General features: G+C 40.6%; 1 protein-coding gene across 4 annotated transcripts in view; it reads left to right on the plus strand.

Moving 5' to 3' along the window:
- The window catches only part of C1QTNF7 (C1q and TNF related 7), a 50,818-nt gene extending 35,005 nt beyond the window's left edge, over nucleotides 1–15,813 (plus strand). For 2 of the 4 annotated variants that reach the window (XM_085059842.1, XM_085059841.1), the window contains exons 2-4: nucleotides 12,727–12,922; nucleotides 13,818–14,063; nucleotides 14,799–15,813. In XM_085059842.1, the coding sequence (XP_084915968.1) occupies nucleotides 13,826–14,063; nucleotides 14,799–15,430 (870 nt within the window). In that variant the 5' untranslated portion in view covers nucleotides 12,727–12,922; nucleotides 13,818–13,825 and the 3' untranslated portion in view covers nucleotides 15,431–15,813. Of the gene's footprint in view, nucleotides 1–8,233; nucleotides 8,306–12,726; nucleotides 12,923–13,817; nucleotides 14,064–14,798 lie in introns of those variants that run through there. The other 2 variants (XM_085059843.1, XM_085059844.1) reach the window with 2 other exon arrangements.
- The last annotated feature ends 791 nt before the right edge of the window (nucleotides 15,814–16,604 follow it).

Genomic DNA, 16,604 nt, shown 5'->3' on the forward strand with positions numbered 1-16,604 from the left:
GGCCAGATAACACAACTCAGGCAGCTGCATTTTTTGCAGCTGTACTTCTGCATTTTTGTTAGACATGATGGGTTTGTGCTGACCCGAGGACATAACATGAAAGCTGTTCTTGTGTGTCATTCAGAATCTTGCTTAATAATGTTAATATACTACATATTGTGTATTATATATACATATCTATAATGTATATATATACACATTATATATATAAGGACATATAATGACTAGAATTTTTAATTGCAAATTTATAATATTCAACAAGGAAAAATCTGTGGCCATCAAAATATTTCTGCTTTTCTGAGAAAGATAACATACTAATGAGCAGATTAATCACTGTCTCTTAAAGCAAGAAATAGAAGGAATCTAATGAAATTATCAGTTAAAAAGATTTAAGGGAGACAAAGAGGTTTAAGGGGGACAAATGCATTCTGTGCATAATTAATTTAACAAATTTACCAATTATGAGAAATGTTGTGAAAAGCCAGAGTTTAAGCTCCTTCCAAGTTTATGTATAAAGAATCCAACAAGGCTGACAAGAAAGCAAGGAGTCAGAAAGTATCTCCAGCTTGCAAGACCTCAGCTGCAGAGGAAGCAGGACGATAACCTTCTGGAAAGCACTTCTGTGTTGGCCCACATCCCTGGGAAGAGAGCAAGGACACTGCCCAAGACAGAGCACAGGGCTAGAAGGGCTTCTGATCATATTTACCAGAGTCCTTCACATGTAACATTAATCCCAAAACAGAGACATAATGAAATGACTGTTACAGATGGTTTCATAATTGCCCCAAGAGAACAAGTTGGGACACCAATTAATTTTATTGAGAAGGAACAGCAGTGGCCTAAGAACTTCTGCAGAGACCTGGTTTCCTGCACTAACAAAATAAGCAGAATAGATGAAAACCATAAAAGAGCAGCTATGCCAATAAAATTGTCTCCAAATGAAGTGTTTTGATATTCTCTCCCATGAGCTGATAAATTTATGAGACCTATTTTTTTTAGCTTTACAGTATGTGTACAAACAGATATAAATATATTTGAACGAACATATATTCAAACTTTTCCAAAGACAGTGGAAAAACAGAAGCCTCATAAGAAATCATGGCATCTCACAGGTAGAAAAGGAGAATTGTAAGCAGGAAAAAATTACTTTTGAGCATAGGATAGATTTCAATTGCAATTATCATGTCCAAGACAGGATAATTTAAGCAATAAACCAAATCACAAATATCAAACCAGAACATTAGACAGTACCCAATGAAAATACCTAAAACAAAGAAAAATACCTAAAACCAACAAAACAGCTCATTATGTGTCAGCTTGCTGTTTATCAGCTAGAAACAAATCTAAGTACATTGTTAATTTAGGCCATCAGAGAATAGATCTGTATTAAAGTAAAATTAATTCCATCAGTCAAAGTCAAAGAGAAAAAATATATATATTTAATAATATATTTGACATAAAATGTATCCACTACACTCTAGGGCACTGAAGACAAGCTAAATGAAAACAAGACTCCTTTAACTGGTAAATGTAAAGACATATATGTGCATGCATGCACACACACATGTACACACACACATATTTGTCTGTGATGAAAATATGCCTTGGCTGAGGGAAAAGCGACTGCCTGAACTGATCTGAAAGACTTTAAATTATAATAAATTTTTTCAGTTTTACATCTTGATTCCATGCCATAAAACTTAAATAGTTTTATCACTGAAATGAAAGGTCATTTTAACCAAGGCAAGAGAAAGCTTCTCCATGTTTTATGTATTTCAAATTTATTTGCAAGTCAATATGTTCTGAATCTCTGTAGGTTTCCATTAAAGTGGAAATTGCAAATATCTTTACCCTGATGGAAATTTGAAGCTGATATGTTCTAAGCCCTGCATGACTCCTCTTTTTTATATGTATTTTATTTGTATTAACAATTATGTAAGGAAATTTCTGGGGGACAGATGATTAGAAGTGATTCTGGCATACTGCTGGTCTCAGACTAGCCAGAATTTCTAAAGAAATAAATTCAAATCAAGGTCACTGTTTAAAATGCAAAAAGGCTCATGGCAGTCTGCTGCCATGGAGTTGCAACAGCAAAATAACTCTGAGTTTATTGTCATCGTTGTAAATTATATCCACAGATACTCGAGAGAAGCTTGAGCAAAACTCCAGATACTAAAATAATGGAGAATTTTATTCACTAATTATGGAATTATGAAGAGGGCTCTCTAGAATCACTTCTCTTTGTAAGCAATATGTGTGCTTTGGCACAACCCAGCACACATCCCTACCTTGGGCTGTGTTTGCACTCCAAGACTGTCACCCATGGATGTGACTCTGTGCCACCTATGTGTCCTGTCTCCTCCTTCCCCAAGGGAAGCCCTGTGATGCTGTGTCTGGACAAGCCAGCTGGCACCCCCCGGGCACAGTGCATCACTCAGCTTGGGGTCACCCAAATGGGCACCCTGGCTGTGCAGACTGATGCTGCTCTGTGGGGTCAGATGGCTCCAGCCATGCTGTTTGCTACACTGTGGCATCTCAATCAACGTGGGCAAGACCAGATGGATTGGGGACACCCTAAGGTGACTCTAACACTCTGTGATTCAAGGTTAGGTGGAACTTGTTGACAGACTGAGATCAGGGGAAATTAAAGTGAAAATGAGATTGAATTGGTTGCTAAACACTCTGTGACCTTCAGACCATCTGGGAATGCACACTTATGTCCCATGGAGGCTGCACTGAAATCACATCCCACCACATGCAAGGCAAAGTCTGCACCTTACCAGACAAAGGCCAGACTTCCCTGCTGAAGAGTGGCATGTTGACTGACAGCTGCAGCTTTTCTGTGCTATTCCCTGGAGGAACTCAAGGAAACAAACACTTCCCAGACAGGATGGATTTCAAAAGAAACCAGTCCAATTATTGTTGCAAGAACTTAAGTGAGAAAACACCTTCTGTCAGAAATGACCGGTTATCAGATGCTAGACCTCATCTGCACTGTAATGAAAAAACTGCAAGAATTATGCTGACTTCATCCATTTTAGTCTCCCATGAGAGAATTGATTTGAAATACAAAATGGCACTTCACAATTACTTAAGGAAAGCAGAATCTGAAAAGTGCTTTTGAAATTACCTGCTTTTCTATCAGCAGAGCAATATTACCCCTGATAGTATTGATGTTGTTGTTTCACTGGTGAAGAAATAGAAGCATGCAGGATTAAATAATTGCCACAGAACAGACAATTCTGATCGAGGAACGGAAATTAGATCTCCTGAAAGAAAACTCTCTGCTCTGTTTTCTTTCTTCCTCTTTGTGAATTTGATCAAATGCCACTAATAAAAGAGAGATTTGCATTTGATTTCAGTACATACAAAAACAGGCTGACAAATGATTATGTGTATCAAACTGAAGTTGTTATATTACAAGAAAAACTGTCATTCTTCTAAGTGAATTTGTGTCAGACAAATTTGTGTCAAACAAACAAATGAAGACAAAGCTCTCCTCTCCTCTCCTCTCCTCTCCTCTCCTCTCCTCTCCTCTCCTCTCCTCTCCTCAGTATCTTATGCTTATTAAACCCTTTTTAAAGACTTGTCAGGACATACTGTGATTAGGATATATAGTAGGCTATAGTAGTTAACCAAACAGATGGATACACTCTCCAGAGTTCTATATAACAGTGTGAGTTTTTCACTTTCGAGTTTTGTACAAATTAGAAAACAAATAAATGAGATAATACTTCTGTTTTCTTCATAAGCTTTTTACTTGAAAATTTAAAACTGCCTGCTTGAATTGTCCAAATCAGAAATACAGAGGAAAAAAAAGTCAGTGTTATTTCAACATGAAAGAGCTCTTAAAATATATTTTAGATTTTACAATGTGTTGTAAGAACAATCCAAATATTTTTTTCAAATAAGCAAGCTTGACACTTCACAATACATGGCATTCACGTATTAAACAAACTCTAAACAACTTGGACTGAGAGTCTGCAAATCCAAACAGTCCAACATGGCTCTCATCAGGAGACGGATGGAAGACATAATTCTGAAGGACATAGGTTGTCTACGTGGCTCAGTGAATGCTTCAGTGGGGAAAGGCATAAAGACCCATATGGTATTAAACAAACCTGCAAATGCCTTGTGCTGACAGCTGTTAACTCCATATGTGTTGAGTGAACTTATGCTGCCAGACTGGGATCACAGAGCTTTCTTCCTCTCTGAGTAAGTACAACCTGCAACCTCCCAGAGGTCCTGCAATAACCTGCAGGCAGTGACATCCCTGAAATCCCTGCCAGCCTATCCTGCAGTGTCCCATTGCCCTGCCCAGGACACTATTTCAACCCAGCTCACCCCATCCACCAGCTGATATTCTGCTCTGGCCTCGGATGCTGGGGTTGCCTCTGGCCACCTCCAGGCTGCCCTGACCCCTGTTGGGCTCTGGCTGGTGAGATCCTGCCTTGTTACCCAGTTCCCTGGGAGTTCCATCGCTCCCAGTCCCAGGGAACAGCCAGCCCTTGCCCAACACAAGAACCTCCCCAAGATATGAAGTTGTAGAACATCAGCCTAATCAAGTAGAAATGCAGGTCCTGAGCGAGGGCTTGCTGGGTACCAGTTGGGTGCCAGAGGTACTGAGGGTAGGCTTGGGTGGACATGGCACTCCTGGGAAGTCTGCTGGGAGGAAGGGTGCATTGTCCCTTTTGCTTTTCTATGGACACAGAACTCTTTGTTTCAGGAAGAAAATATCAGACCATACAGAATTTAAATGGAATTTTATATGACAGCTCCAAACTGTTTAGAGCTGTCTTTCTGATGTGTATGCCCTTCTGTCTCACAAAGAGGTCAGCCTTACTGCAAATAAAAGGTTTGATGTAATCAGGAAGAAGCATACTTTAAAAACCTGTTATTACCCAAAAGCAGACATTACATAAATTTTATTCTATTTTTACATCTTCCAGGCTCCAATCTCCTGAATCTGACATTAACCATAACAATCGCACATGTGACTAAACCAGGCCAAATTCTCGTTTTTCTATTCCAATATAAATATGGAAGTAATACTGTTGAAGTAATAGCTTTGAGGTAGACTCCCTCCACAAGAACAGGACTTTTCTCAGAAGAGCCAGAGTGAGGAAAGTATGCTGATTTTGAGGCCAGGTTTTCACTGACAAGTTGGAACACTGAAGTGGAGACCACCAGGGTTGACTTGAGAGCCTGGCAGTCCCAGAGGCAGGGGACACAGGCTAAGGTTGGTGGCATTTTGAAAAGCACATGAGGCTTCAAAGCTCTCACGCCACTTCAAAATGCCTTAGGCTTTCAGAAGTTCAAGCCCCACTACTTTACACTAAAACTTTAGGTTTTAAATGCATTTATCATTTGTGCCAATGAGACAGAGCCACCCATACCTCTGTGAGATTCAGATTCACAGTCACAGCCTCTCTCTTAGGTTTGACTTCAGTTTCTTGTGGAGGCTCTATCTTTGCTGCTTTTGAACATGCCAACATTATACCAAGGGTCAGAAGATGGAGACCTTGCAGCTAACTCTGGGCAGGGAATACTGCAGTGCCCTGTGGATGTAGTCCTGCAAGAAAGCTGCCAGCGCTGACATGGCCACAGGTTGCTCAGGCATTGAGCCAGTCAGGTGTGCATAGCCTGAGTCTCACGATGCTATCCTGAGCATCTGTGTTGCCCAGGTAGGCAAAACTTCCAGTTTTCCTCCTGGAAAAGCTAACAGCTTGCTGTGTTGCAAGTGTACCCTCTGTACACCTAAAAGCACTGCTATCTTCATTATTACTGTTTTTGAAAAAATTTACACGTCAAGCCATGGTCAGATATCCTCTTCCACGTACAGCAGAACTGAGACAACAGATTGCCACTCAGCTGAACAGGACTGCTCCCTGCCCCAGTTCACACCCTTCACTGCTCCTCTGCCAGAGAAGTTTATGGGCACCTTCCCCAACTTGCTTCAGGAAAAACAAAACAGCTTAGTCCTGTCTAAGCATTTAAACTGCTCCTTTGGTCTTTGCCTAGTTCAATGCAGAATGTGGTCCCTGACTGGATGCCTGCTTTTCCCCACAGTTCCCAGAAAGGCACAGTGCTAGGGTGATATCATTTGATGAACTTCCAGAACAAAACAATGTGCTGGAGGAGGAGTATCCTTTCAAGGGTCTGGAAGCTTTCTTCTCTTCATTTGTTCTTCCTACATGGTAAACACTGTTCTTTGGTGCCTTATGCTGTACCAAGGGAGCAATTGGTGAAGGAGAATACATTGTCAGAGGTGTCCATGATCTAATAAACAACATTTACCTTGAGGGCATGAAAATTAAGTTATGTTCAGGGACTGCAATATATTCCACTGTACATCCAGTGAAGTTCTCAAATCAGTTCTTGCTTTGCTGGCTGTTCTCCATCAGTCACTCAAGTACAAAGTGATGGCTCTCATGAGGGGAGTTCTCTGTGGACTTCTACTCACAAAGTCCAGGTGGGAACACAAGCAAGCACAAGGCATAAAGCAGGGGAAGTCTGTCCCCTATGATTTGTGGCAACAATCTGTGACTTTTGCTCTTATTTGGCCCCATGTGCCTAGCAGTTTGACATTTTATTTTTGCACCCTGCTTTTCCTCTTTCCAGGCCATCCAAAATGGTTTTCCCAGCCTGTTCTCTATTTCTCTTCTATCATCACAAGGTCAGCAAGGCAGAATGATCCAAGACAGGAGATGGAAATTTTCCTGGTGAGGGCTGGGGAGGAACCAAGAAGAAGTTTGCTTGAACTGAAAGGCATTCCACAGGAGATGGGCACATTGCTCTAGGCATCTATCCACATCTTTAGATGCCTACAGACTTCCATATGCTGTATTCCAGTCCAGATTCATAACTAACCCTTCAAATTGTAGGTCATCCCTGAAGACAGTTTTTCATTTATGGCTCCTGTCTCTTTTTCTTGTTTTATTTTTAGAAAATGGGGAAAACATTTCGAATAAGCCTCTACCTGAGGTGTAGGGACACTCATACCCTGAGTCTTCCAATGTTAAATCTTGGCCATTTTTCTCAACACTGCAAGCAAACATATTATTGTCTCCATGTTATTTGCCAACTGTAAGCAACTGGCCTCACTTCACTTCTTGGCTTAATGTCAAAACAAATTCTGTCAGGTTATATTTATTTGTGTGTTCTGGTACAGCTGGCAGTGAAACTGCTTTGCCTGCCAGCATTCTTGTTAAAATTCCCCCCAGCTGAGTCAAGCTATCTCACCAATACACACTTTGACCAGGTTCTTGGGTATTTTTCAGAAAAACAACCTTCCAGATAATGGAAATACCTGGAGAGACTATATTTGAAGTAAGACACTGAGAAATAAAATTGCTTCCACTCCTTTGATATTTTGAAAATCAAACATATTAAACTCCTGGCCTTGATTACAAGCACTCTATTTTTCATGAAGGCTTGAGTCATGGTTGAAGAATCTGACTGCATTCGACATAGTTATGAAGAAGATTGTTCAAACATGACTGAATACAAACTTAAGTGAGTGAGACTGTTAAATGTCAGCACTGCTAATGAAGCCTTTCAGGATTTTAAGGAAATATTGAGCTAATGTTGCTTCCCACTGGCTGATTGATTCCTTTGGGTGCCATCAGCCATTCTGGTACTGGAAATCAGAAGTTCTGATTGCTCAAAAACTGTTGGGTCACTTTTCCCTTCTTACACAAGGGAAACGAAACAGTGTAAAGCCAAGTGAAGATTGCTGGATTGTGTAGCTAACCCAAGCAGTGTGGTGGTGGCCAGCTGTGGTCTTAATTCATTAGAGTAAGGGGTAGTCTTACAGGTGGAGCTCTGGAGGTCCAGCATAGCCCCCATAACACAAAACAAGCTGGGATATACATAAAGCTGTGGCCAGCTGAAGGTGGATAATCATTGTAAAATCCATGGGAAAAAAAAATCCATCATTAAGATTCATATTTTAAATGGCATAAAAAATCATACAGAGCAAAGAAACTACAGTGTGGTATGCCAAACCAGAAGCCACTGTTTCTGAGGCTTTGTAGGAAGGTAAGTGGTGGTGGCAGATTGAGTGGTAGGTTTGAACCCTTAAGGCATGTGGACACAGCTGACCATGTGGATCCTGTTTTGAGAGGGAAAAGACTGGCATAGCCAGTGAGATTTCAAACAAATTGTTGAAGGTGTCTCTCTCTCTGCTTCTCATCCTGACTTATCACCTCCTTAATCACCTTGTTTCTCTCACCACAGTTCCTGGATGGGAGAGTTGGGGGAGATCTGTGCATCTCACAGTGAGGATCCATGGTAATGATGTGAGGTAATACAGGCCTTTGCTTTTGGAAAGCCAGAGGATGCATAGATTATCTTGTTCTTCACCACTAACCAACTGCCAGGGCTGCAGAGAGAAAGGGCCAAGTATCACAACTCCTCATCCACATCATTGTGCACAAGGAAGTTAAAACACATCTTCTACTTCTTAAACTGCTGTATGTATGTATTGGAAGTGAATTCAAAGGCAAGACAAAAGTAAGAACACGGCCAGGTAGCTTGTGATTTATAGCTACCGGTACTTGACCCAGCTTTTATTTATAACAGATTCATGGGAAATCTTCTAGGCTTGTTTCAAAACAATGCCAATTACTAAATTTTAGAATTAGCCCTACATAGTTGATCAAGTGAGAAAGTTTCGATCACATCCCAGAAAGTCTCAAATCTGGGAATTGGTTACAATCCCTTGATTTCTAAGTTTAAAAAAATGTTAATGACAGAGTCTGAGTATACCAGTAATACATGAGATTTCCTAATGGCTTGATGATAAAGACCCTCTGCTGAGCACCTGGCTTCAATGGGGATCTAACTTACAGAGTTCTCAAGAGAGATCATGGAATTATAGAATAGCTTGTATTGAAAGGGACCGTCAAAAGTCATCCAGTCCAAGCCCCCTGCACTCATGAGGCACATATTCAACTAGATCACTTTGCTCAGAGCCCTGTTCAACCTGGCCTTTAATGTTTTCAGGAAAGGGGCATTGACCACCTCTCTGGACAACCTGTTCCAGTGTTTTGCCATCATCATTATAAAAAATTTTTTCCTTCTATCTATTTTAAATCTACCCTATTTTAGTTTAAAACTATTGCCCTTTGTCCTATCACAACAGGCCCTAATAAAAAGTCCATCACCATCTTTCTCATAAGTACCACCTTTAAGAACTGAGTCTCTCAGCATGTCTTCATAGGAGAGATGCTCCAGACCTTTGATTATCTTTGTGGCCTTCTCTGAACCTGCTCCAATGTGTCCATGTCCTTCCTGCACTGAGGATCCCAGATTTGGACACAGCATCTAGGTGGGATCTCATGAGAGTGGAGCAGAGGGGCATAAGCACATCCCTTGACCTTCTGGCCACACTGTTTTTGATTCTTTAGCTCTGCCACCTTAACTGACTGCAACAAGGTGCAAAAAAGCTTTTGAATGTTTTTCCAATATCAAATGAATGAGATGACTTTAAGAATAGTGATGGAACAAATGAATCTGCCACTCACTTGGAAAATCTGTTCCAGAAACTATTCTGAGCAACCTGGTCTAGTGAAGTGTCCCTGCCCACAGCAGGGAGGCTGAAACTAGATGATGTTTAAGGTCCCTTCAACAAAGACCGTCCTATGACCCTATGACTAGAACTGATCAGTATGTCCATCATCTTCCAATGAATGCCTTGTTGTGCACTCTTGCTCTACCTTGTGGATTTTAAACCTATTGAAATGCCATTTCCTAAACTTGCAATAACATTATTCTAACCCTGTGTTTATATAATTTTCATTATTATTTTTGGTGATGGCTATGATGAAGATTTCTGTTATTGTTCTGAAGAAGAATAACATGTGCTTATTCTGGATTTCAGTTTTTGGAAAAATACATTGAACTCCTCAAATGTTTTTCCCTGGAGAAAAATCACTTGGCGAATATGAATTACTTTGTTTCCTACCCTTGTTTATGGACAAAAGTTTTTATCTTTGAAAAGGACAACCAGAAGCCAAGAACAAAGTGTTAGTTATTCAGATTCACATTCTGCCTCCCAGTTAACTCTCTGTGAACAAATATTTAACTGCAATGTAGGTGGCTACTGAGAAAGTGATCTGGGAGTTCTATTATACCCTCTAACTTCATAAACCCCCATGAACTCAAATCTCTGATTTTGGCCTCCTAAGTCAACCTGAAATTTCAAAAGCCATGGCCACACATTTTTTTCACCTTTAATGTTTCAGTGGCTCAGAGCACCCACAGGCAAACAGGGCCATGGGTTCAACACTGTACTTCCTTCCTTGGTCTGAGGAGATTCTCACTTTCCAAGAGACTGCAAAAACAGACAAGCACCCCCCTCCCTTTTAAAATGACTATTACTATGCACAAAGAAATGCAAGAGTCTGGATTTAAAGGGCAAGAGAAGTCCTGTTTCTCTGGCTTGAAGCATGGTTTCCTGAATGTCATTTTTTGGCTACCACTGTTGGAAGCAGCTTTCTGTGTTCCCCCCCAAGATTAAATTCAGGTCTGTAAACATCATCACCGTGACATTATCACCATTTCCTCCCAAGCCCAGCTCTGTTCCCCTTCCTGCAGTCCCACCATTCAGCTACACACCCCCATCACTCTTTAAGATCCCCAAACCATGGATGAAAGCTCCATATATTCTCCTCTTTGCCTTTTCCTTCCCAAACTAGTTCTCCAAACACAGTGTCCCAGCCATCTCAGGCACATCCCTTTTTCAACAATGCCATTCCCCTCACCTTCTCCAAATGACATTTTTCCCATGGTCTTTTCAGAAATACATGTCCCAGACTAATTAATTTCCTGTAGGCACATGAGAAGAACAGCAGGGGAGGTCTGGGAGCTGGAGACAGTTTCACACATCAATAAGTTACTGGCCAGCAAGTGAGAGGAGCAGCTGTGTGAAGGTTTTTACTCTGATTTGTAAAAGATCCTTGACACAGGCAAAACAAGCAGTTATTGAGATTGTTTTTGCTTGTCTTATATGCAACACAGTGTGAGAACATCCAGCCTACTGATTCAGACTTTCATCTGGCGAAAGGCAAGTTTTTTCCCTGTCCTTGATCCTTAGGTCATGTCTGCTTCTTATCCATCAGCCTCGTGTAAAATGCATATGTAGCCTTAAGCATGAAGTCCCTCCAAGCTGTTTCCTCCTGGCTAAGTGTTTAAAGCTTTGCTTCTCTGCAGAGAGCTTTGTTGTCTCTGATTTAGTTCCTATAAAAATCCATGAGCTTTATTTGAGTACACTCAGTAGTACATCAGAGCAAATGACACTGTGAAGTTTGTGCTTGTAGCTAACAACTGCCTTGGAATTATCATTTGCTGCTCTGCTGTAATGTTAGGCATTCATATGCTAATCCATTCATGGAGACTGCTGTGCCTGACTGTATGGTAAGGCTTTATCAAATGACAGCAAAATTAATAGTTTGGTTTCTGCCAATTTGATGTAAGATGTCTAAAATGAAAAGCAGAATATATATCACTGAATAGAACTTTGGAACATTGTTTATTTCTCTGCAAATACAATATTTTCATGGTCTTTTTAGCATTAACACTGATATCATAACAGTTTCTAATTTTCTACTCTGTAAAATAAAAGATTCTTCATAAAGACTGTGTATGTGTATATGCATGTGTATATGTATATGTATATACTGATCTTTTCCTGCTGCATAGATCTGACCATGCCATCCATATCTCAGTTGAAATATCATTAACTGCACATAAATGTAGTGGCTTGGGGTTTAAAATCAATCAGATAATTCAAATCAGTATCACGAAGAGGAGAATGAGAATAACAATTTCTAGATTAAAAGGCTCTGCAGAGGTATCTGGACAGGTTGGTCAGTGGGCTGAGGTCAGTTGTGATGGTCAACAAGGCCAAGTGCCAGGTCCTGAAATCCCAGGCAGCACCACAGGCTGGGGAAGAGTAGCTGGAAAGCTGCCCAGTGGAAAAGGACCTGGGTATGCTGGTGACAGCAGCTGAACATCAGCCAGCTGTGTCCAGGGGGCCAAGAAGGCCAATGGCACCTGGCCTGGATCAGCAATAGTGTGGCCAGCAGGAGCAGGACAGTGACTGTCCCTCTGTACTCTGCACTGGTGAGGCTACACATCAAATCCTGTGCTCAGTTTTGGGCCCCACTGCAAGGAAGACATTGAGGAGCTGGAGCAAGTCCAGAGAAGGGCAGAGGAGTTGATGAAGGGTCTGGAGCACAAGTCCTATGAAGAGCAGCTGAGGGAGCTGGGGGTATTTAGCCTGGAGGCTCAGGGGAGACCATATCACTCTTTACAAGTACCTTACAGGAGGTGGTAGCCAGGTGGAGGTCAGTCTCTTCTCCCAGGGAACAAGTGACAGGATGAGAGGAAATGATGTCAAGTTGTGGCCCTGGAGGTTTAGATTGGGGAGCAGGAAATCTTTCTTCACAGAAGGGGTTGTCAAGCATTGGAACAGGCTGCTCAGGAAAGCAGCAGAGTCACCATCCCTGAAAGTATTCAAGAAATATGTGGATGTAACATGGCTTAGTGGTGAACATGGTGATGGTGTTAGGTGGATGGTTGGACTTGATAATCTTATTTTAAAGGTGTTTTCCAACCTTAATGGTTCCATGATTCTGTGATTCACTGTAAAAAAAAGATAGACTTCATTTCACAGATATTTTTCTTCATCACCTATTCTATTTCTTCTTTTTCTCTCCACAGAAACCAGTGGACTCTGATTCCCTTGAACACTGTAAATTAGCTCTGAAGGAATGGACAAGTCCAACAAAACCCACACAAGTTATCTGAGAAGACAGCAAAGGAACTAGAAAACACAGCTTGACTTGCAGGTTCTCACCTGACCCATGAGGGACTCTCTGCTAATGCAACACTAATTTAAGACACCTTTGTATATCAGGTACTGCAATTACTCAGCATGTCACTGTTTGTACAGTTACTTTTCTTTAGTATCCCAGTATACAGTGGACAAGAGAAATCTAATTTCCATCCAATAGTTTATGAAAATACCAAAATAATATATATAAAGATTTAAACAATTTACTTGCAATATATTGCAACACAGCTCATTGCATATGATAGCCCAAGCCAGGTTTAAAAACCCCAACCTGTTAGCAGCCCATTCACACTCCACCATCCCCTGCAGGGCAGGGCAGCTGCCTGCCTCCACCTGACCGATTAGGGTGAAGTGGTTATTTGTGCTGTTTCCAAGAGGCACTGAAGCTGTAGCTCTCTTTCTGCCATGCTTTCTGCAGCCTCAGCAAGTTTCTGCTGCAGTTACTTAAATTGGAGATCCATTTGCCACCATAAGGGCAAATTTCAAGATGAAATGAAGGTGTAAGCTTTATCCTCACTGGAAGACACTGGCACTGTTCCTACAGACACATCCCCCTCTAGCACAAACTAACTCCCTCCAGCAAGAGGGCTTTTCTCTGTAAAGCTTATGCAGGGCCCAAAGACAAAATAAACTATGCAGCCTTTGCATTGAAAAAATCCAGATTATTTTTTCACGCGTCAACATTTGGCCCCAAAACGCTGATATTCACCAGTTACACTATGTCAGTCTACAGCTACTTACTTGAAAGACATACAACAACATGTACAGTGACCAGAAAAAGCTCCAACCTGACAGACTTTCCTCCTTTTCTCCTACATGTATTTGGGTAACGCAGAAATCCCAGGTCGAGCCCTGCACCTCTACCTGTACATAATACATCACAGTTTCACACTTATTTGCATATTCAGAGCCATTTGCATATGACTAGAGTGTCTTATTCTTTTTTTTTTCTTTCCAGATCTGAGGATGTTTGTGTTGCTGTACATTACAAGTTTTGCCATCTATACAAGCGAACAACCTCTTCAGAGCCAGACCAAAGGAGAAAATTACTACACCAGATATATCTGTAGCATCCCAGGTTTACCAGGTCCTGCAGGGCCCCCTGGAGCCAACGGATCCCCAGGGCCACATGGTCGCATTGGTCTTCCAGGAAGAGACGGTAGAGATGGCAGGAAGGGAGAAAAAGGTGAAAAAGGGAGTGCAGGTATTGAATATTTGTGTAACCTAACACAGTAGTACACAAAAGCAAGGCCTTTCATCATTCCTGTTATACATATGTATATATATGTATAATGATGAATGTCTGTATGTGCCTGTGTGGGTTTAAGTGTGATGCATGTGTAAATATAATGAGAGAAAGAAAGTAGGCAGATCTACTTTAGTTATGTCTAATATGCACACACCAATGTCAGGGTAAAGAAATGCAAATGTACAACCTTCCTTCACATAGATGCTAAGAAAAAAATTTGGGAAGAATGAAGATGTATGGTGTCAAATAAATAGTGTCACCTGTGTCACTAGCCAGGAGTAAAAGATTAGCAGGTAGTTAGGTATGCACTAAAAATGTTTTAATTGTAGGAAATATTTAGTGCTCAAGTATCATTACATAGGTAGCTGTGCTGCTGTCCTTCCCATCAGTAGTGCCTGTAGTTCAGGCAGCAGTAGACTGCTTGCATATAAAATTCTTTATTGTGTAATCAAGACATATGAAGAAAACTAGGAATATAGAAAAAAAGGACCTGCAGGCTGTGAAGCCTGGTCATTTGTTTCAAGCTGCCATTCCTTTCGCAAACTTACTAGAAGATTTTGAAAGTATTTCTGAAATATTCTGAAATTCTGACCATGTTTTTCTTGTTTGTTCAGGCACACACAGTAGCCCACACAATCATTTACTGAGGTGATATGTGCAACGATTAACTAACTTAAAATGTTTTTGAAGGTTTAAGAGGAAAGACTGGACCATTAGGACCAGCTGGAGAGAAAGGAGACCAAGGTGAGTCTGGTAAAAAAGGACCTGAAGGATTGACTGGTGCCAAAGGTGAAGTAGGTCCAGCTGGGCCACCTGGACCAAAGGGAGATAAAGGAGACCAAGGAGAGCCAGGTGCACCCGGGGTCTGTAAGTGTGGAAAGATAGTGCTGAAATCTGCCTTTTCTGTTGGCATCACCACAAGCTACCCAGAGGAAAGATTACCAATTGTATTCAATAAAGTCCTCTTCAATGAGGGGGAGCATTACAACCCGTCCACAGGAAAGTTCATTTGTGCCATCCCAGGGATTTATTATTTTTCTTACGATATCACCTTAGCAAACAAGCATCTTGCTATTGGACTGGTTCACAACGGGAAGTACCGGATCAAGACTTTTGATGCCAACACTGGCAACCACGATGTAGCTTCTGGGTCCACAGTGATCTACCTTCAGCCAGAAGATGAAGTATGGCTTGAGATCTTCTACACTGATCAAAATGGTCTCTTTTCTGATCCAACGTGGGCAGACAGTTTGTTTTCTGGATTTCTCCTATATGTTGACACAGATTACCTTGATGCTTTATCAGATGAAGATGAGCTCTGAAGCAGATGCCAAATGACATTCAAACTGGAGGCCCCAGCACAAGATTCTATTCAGCTGTTTGGGGAACATGAAGTTGAAATAAAAATAAAATAAAAAAAATCTGTGAGTTCCTTCTTGCTTTGATTGGAACCAGATCTGAGCTTGTAAGAACATTTCTAGAAGCTAAGATGTATTTTTTAACAAACAGCAGGGATATCAAAATGAACTGTAATTAACAAAAGACTGCATCACTCCAGAACTGACTCTTCCCTAAAATTATGTTTATAATACTATTTAAACAAATTTGAGATGCTGTACATTGGATTTTATGTAAAATGTATTAAGTTGCAATTTAGAATGGATATTTTGTATATTACATTAAAGTAAAATTAACAACTCTGCAATATCATCTTTGGTCATTTTAAGAGAGGCAATACATTAAAAACAGATCAAACATTGATTTTTTTTTGAAGGAGAGGAAAATAGGAATGAATGCTTCAGGATGCCACTGCACAGGTCACAAGGAGAGTCCCATCTGATATTTACACCAACAAATAGCATTCATAGCTAATCAACCTCCCAATAAGTACATGAAGAGGACTAGCTGAGGACTACTCAATAGCAGCCACAAAAGCAGAACAAAGTTAGTAAACATATAAAGAAATTAAAAACTGGGACATCTGAAAACTTGGACATAGCATTTAATGTGGATGTTTTCAGTGTAATTCCAAGTGTCTTTGCTATTCTTTCAATGCTATCTAGTATCTTTACAAGAAATGTGGGAAAAAAATACACACTTTTGGCTGAAGAAAATTGTGGATGTCAAAAAATGACAGAACAGTAATCACTGTTATCACAATAATAGTAAATTATATGAAACCTAGAGAGTCACATCATTAAAGCAGAAGTTATATTTCAATATGGCCAAATGCAATGAAATAAATGTAGGTCATACACAAGAGGAAAAACTGCATTCAGGAAATCAATGAATTTGGAAAAGGTGGACCTTATGGATCATTAGCTAAATAGGAATGATAAAAGTAGGCTGTTGCTACAGCCCTTTTGATGTATCATAAATGAGTTAAAAGTAGAGCTAAATAGTAGTCACCTGGGCAGCTACTACTTCTGTCAGTGTTTCAAAAACTTACTTAACAGTTGTGAAAAAATGTTTATACTTGTATTCATAGGGTTTACA

Source organism: Lichenostomus cassidix, chromosome 4 (genome assembly GCF_008360975.1).
Source record: "Lichenostomus cassidix isolate B80296 chromosome 4, HeHo_3.0, whole genome shotgun sequence".
Lineage (NCBI taxonomy): Eukaryota > Metazoa > Chordata > Aves > Passeriformes > Meliphagidae > Lichenostomus > Lichenostomus cassidix.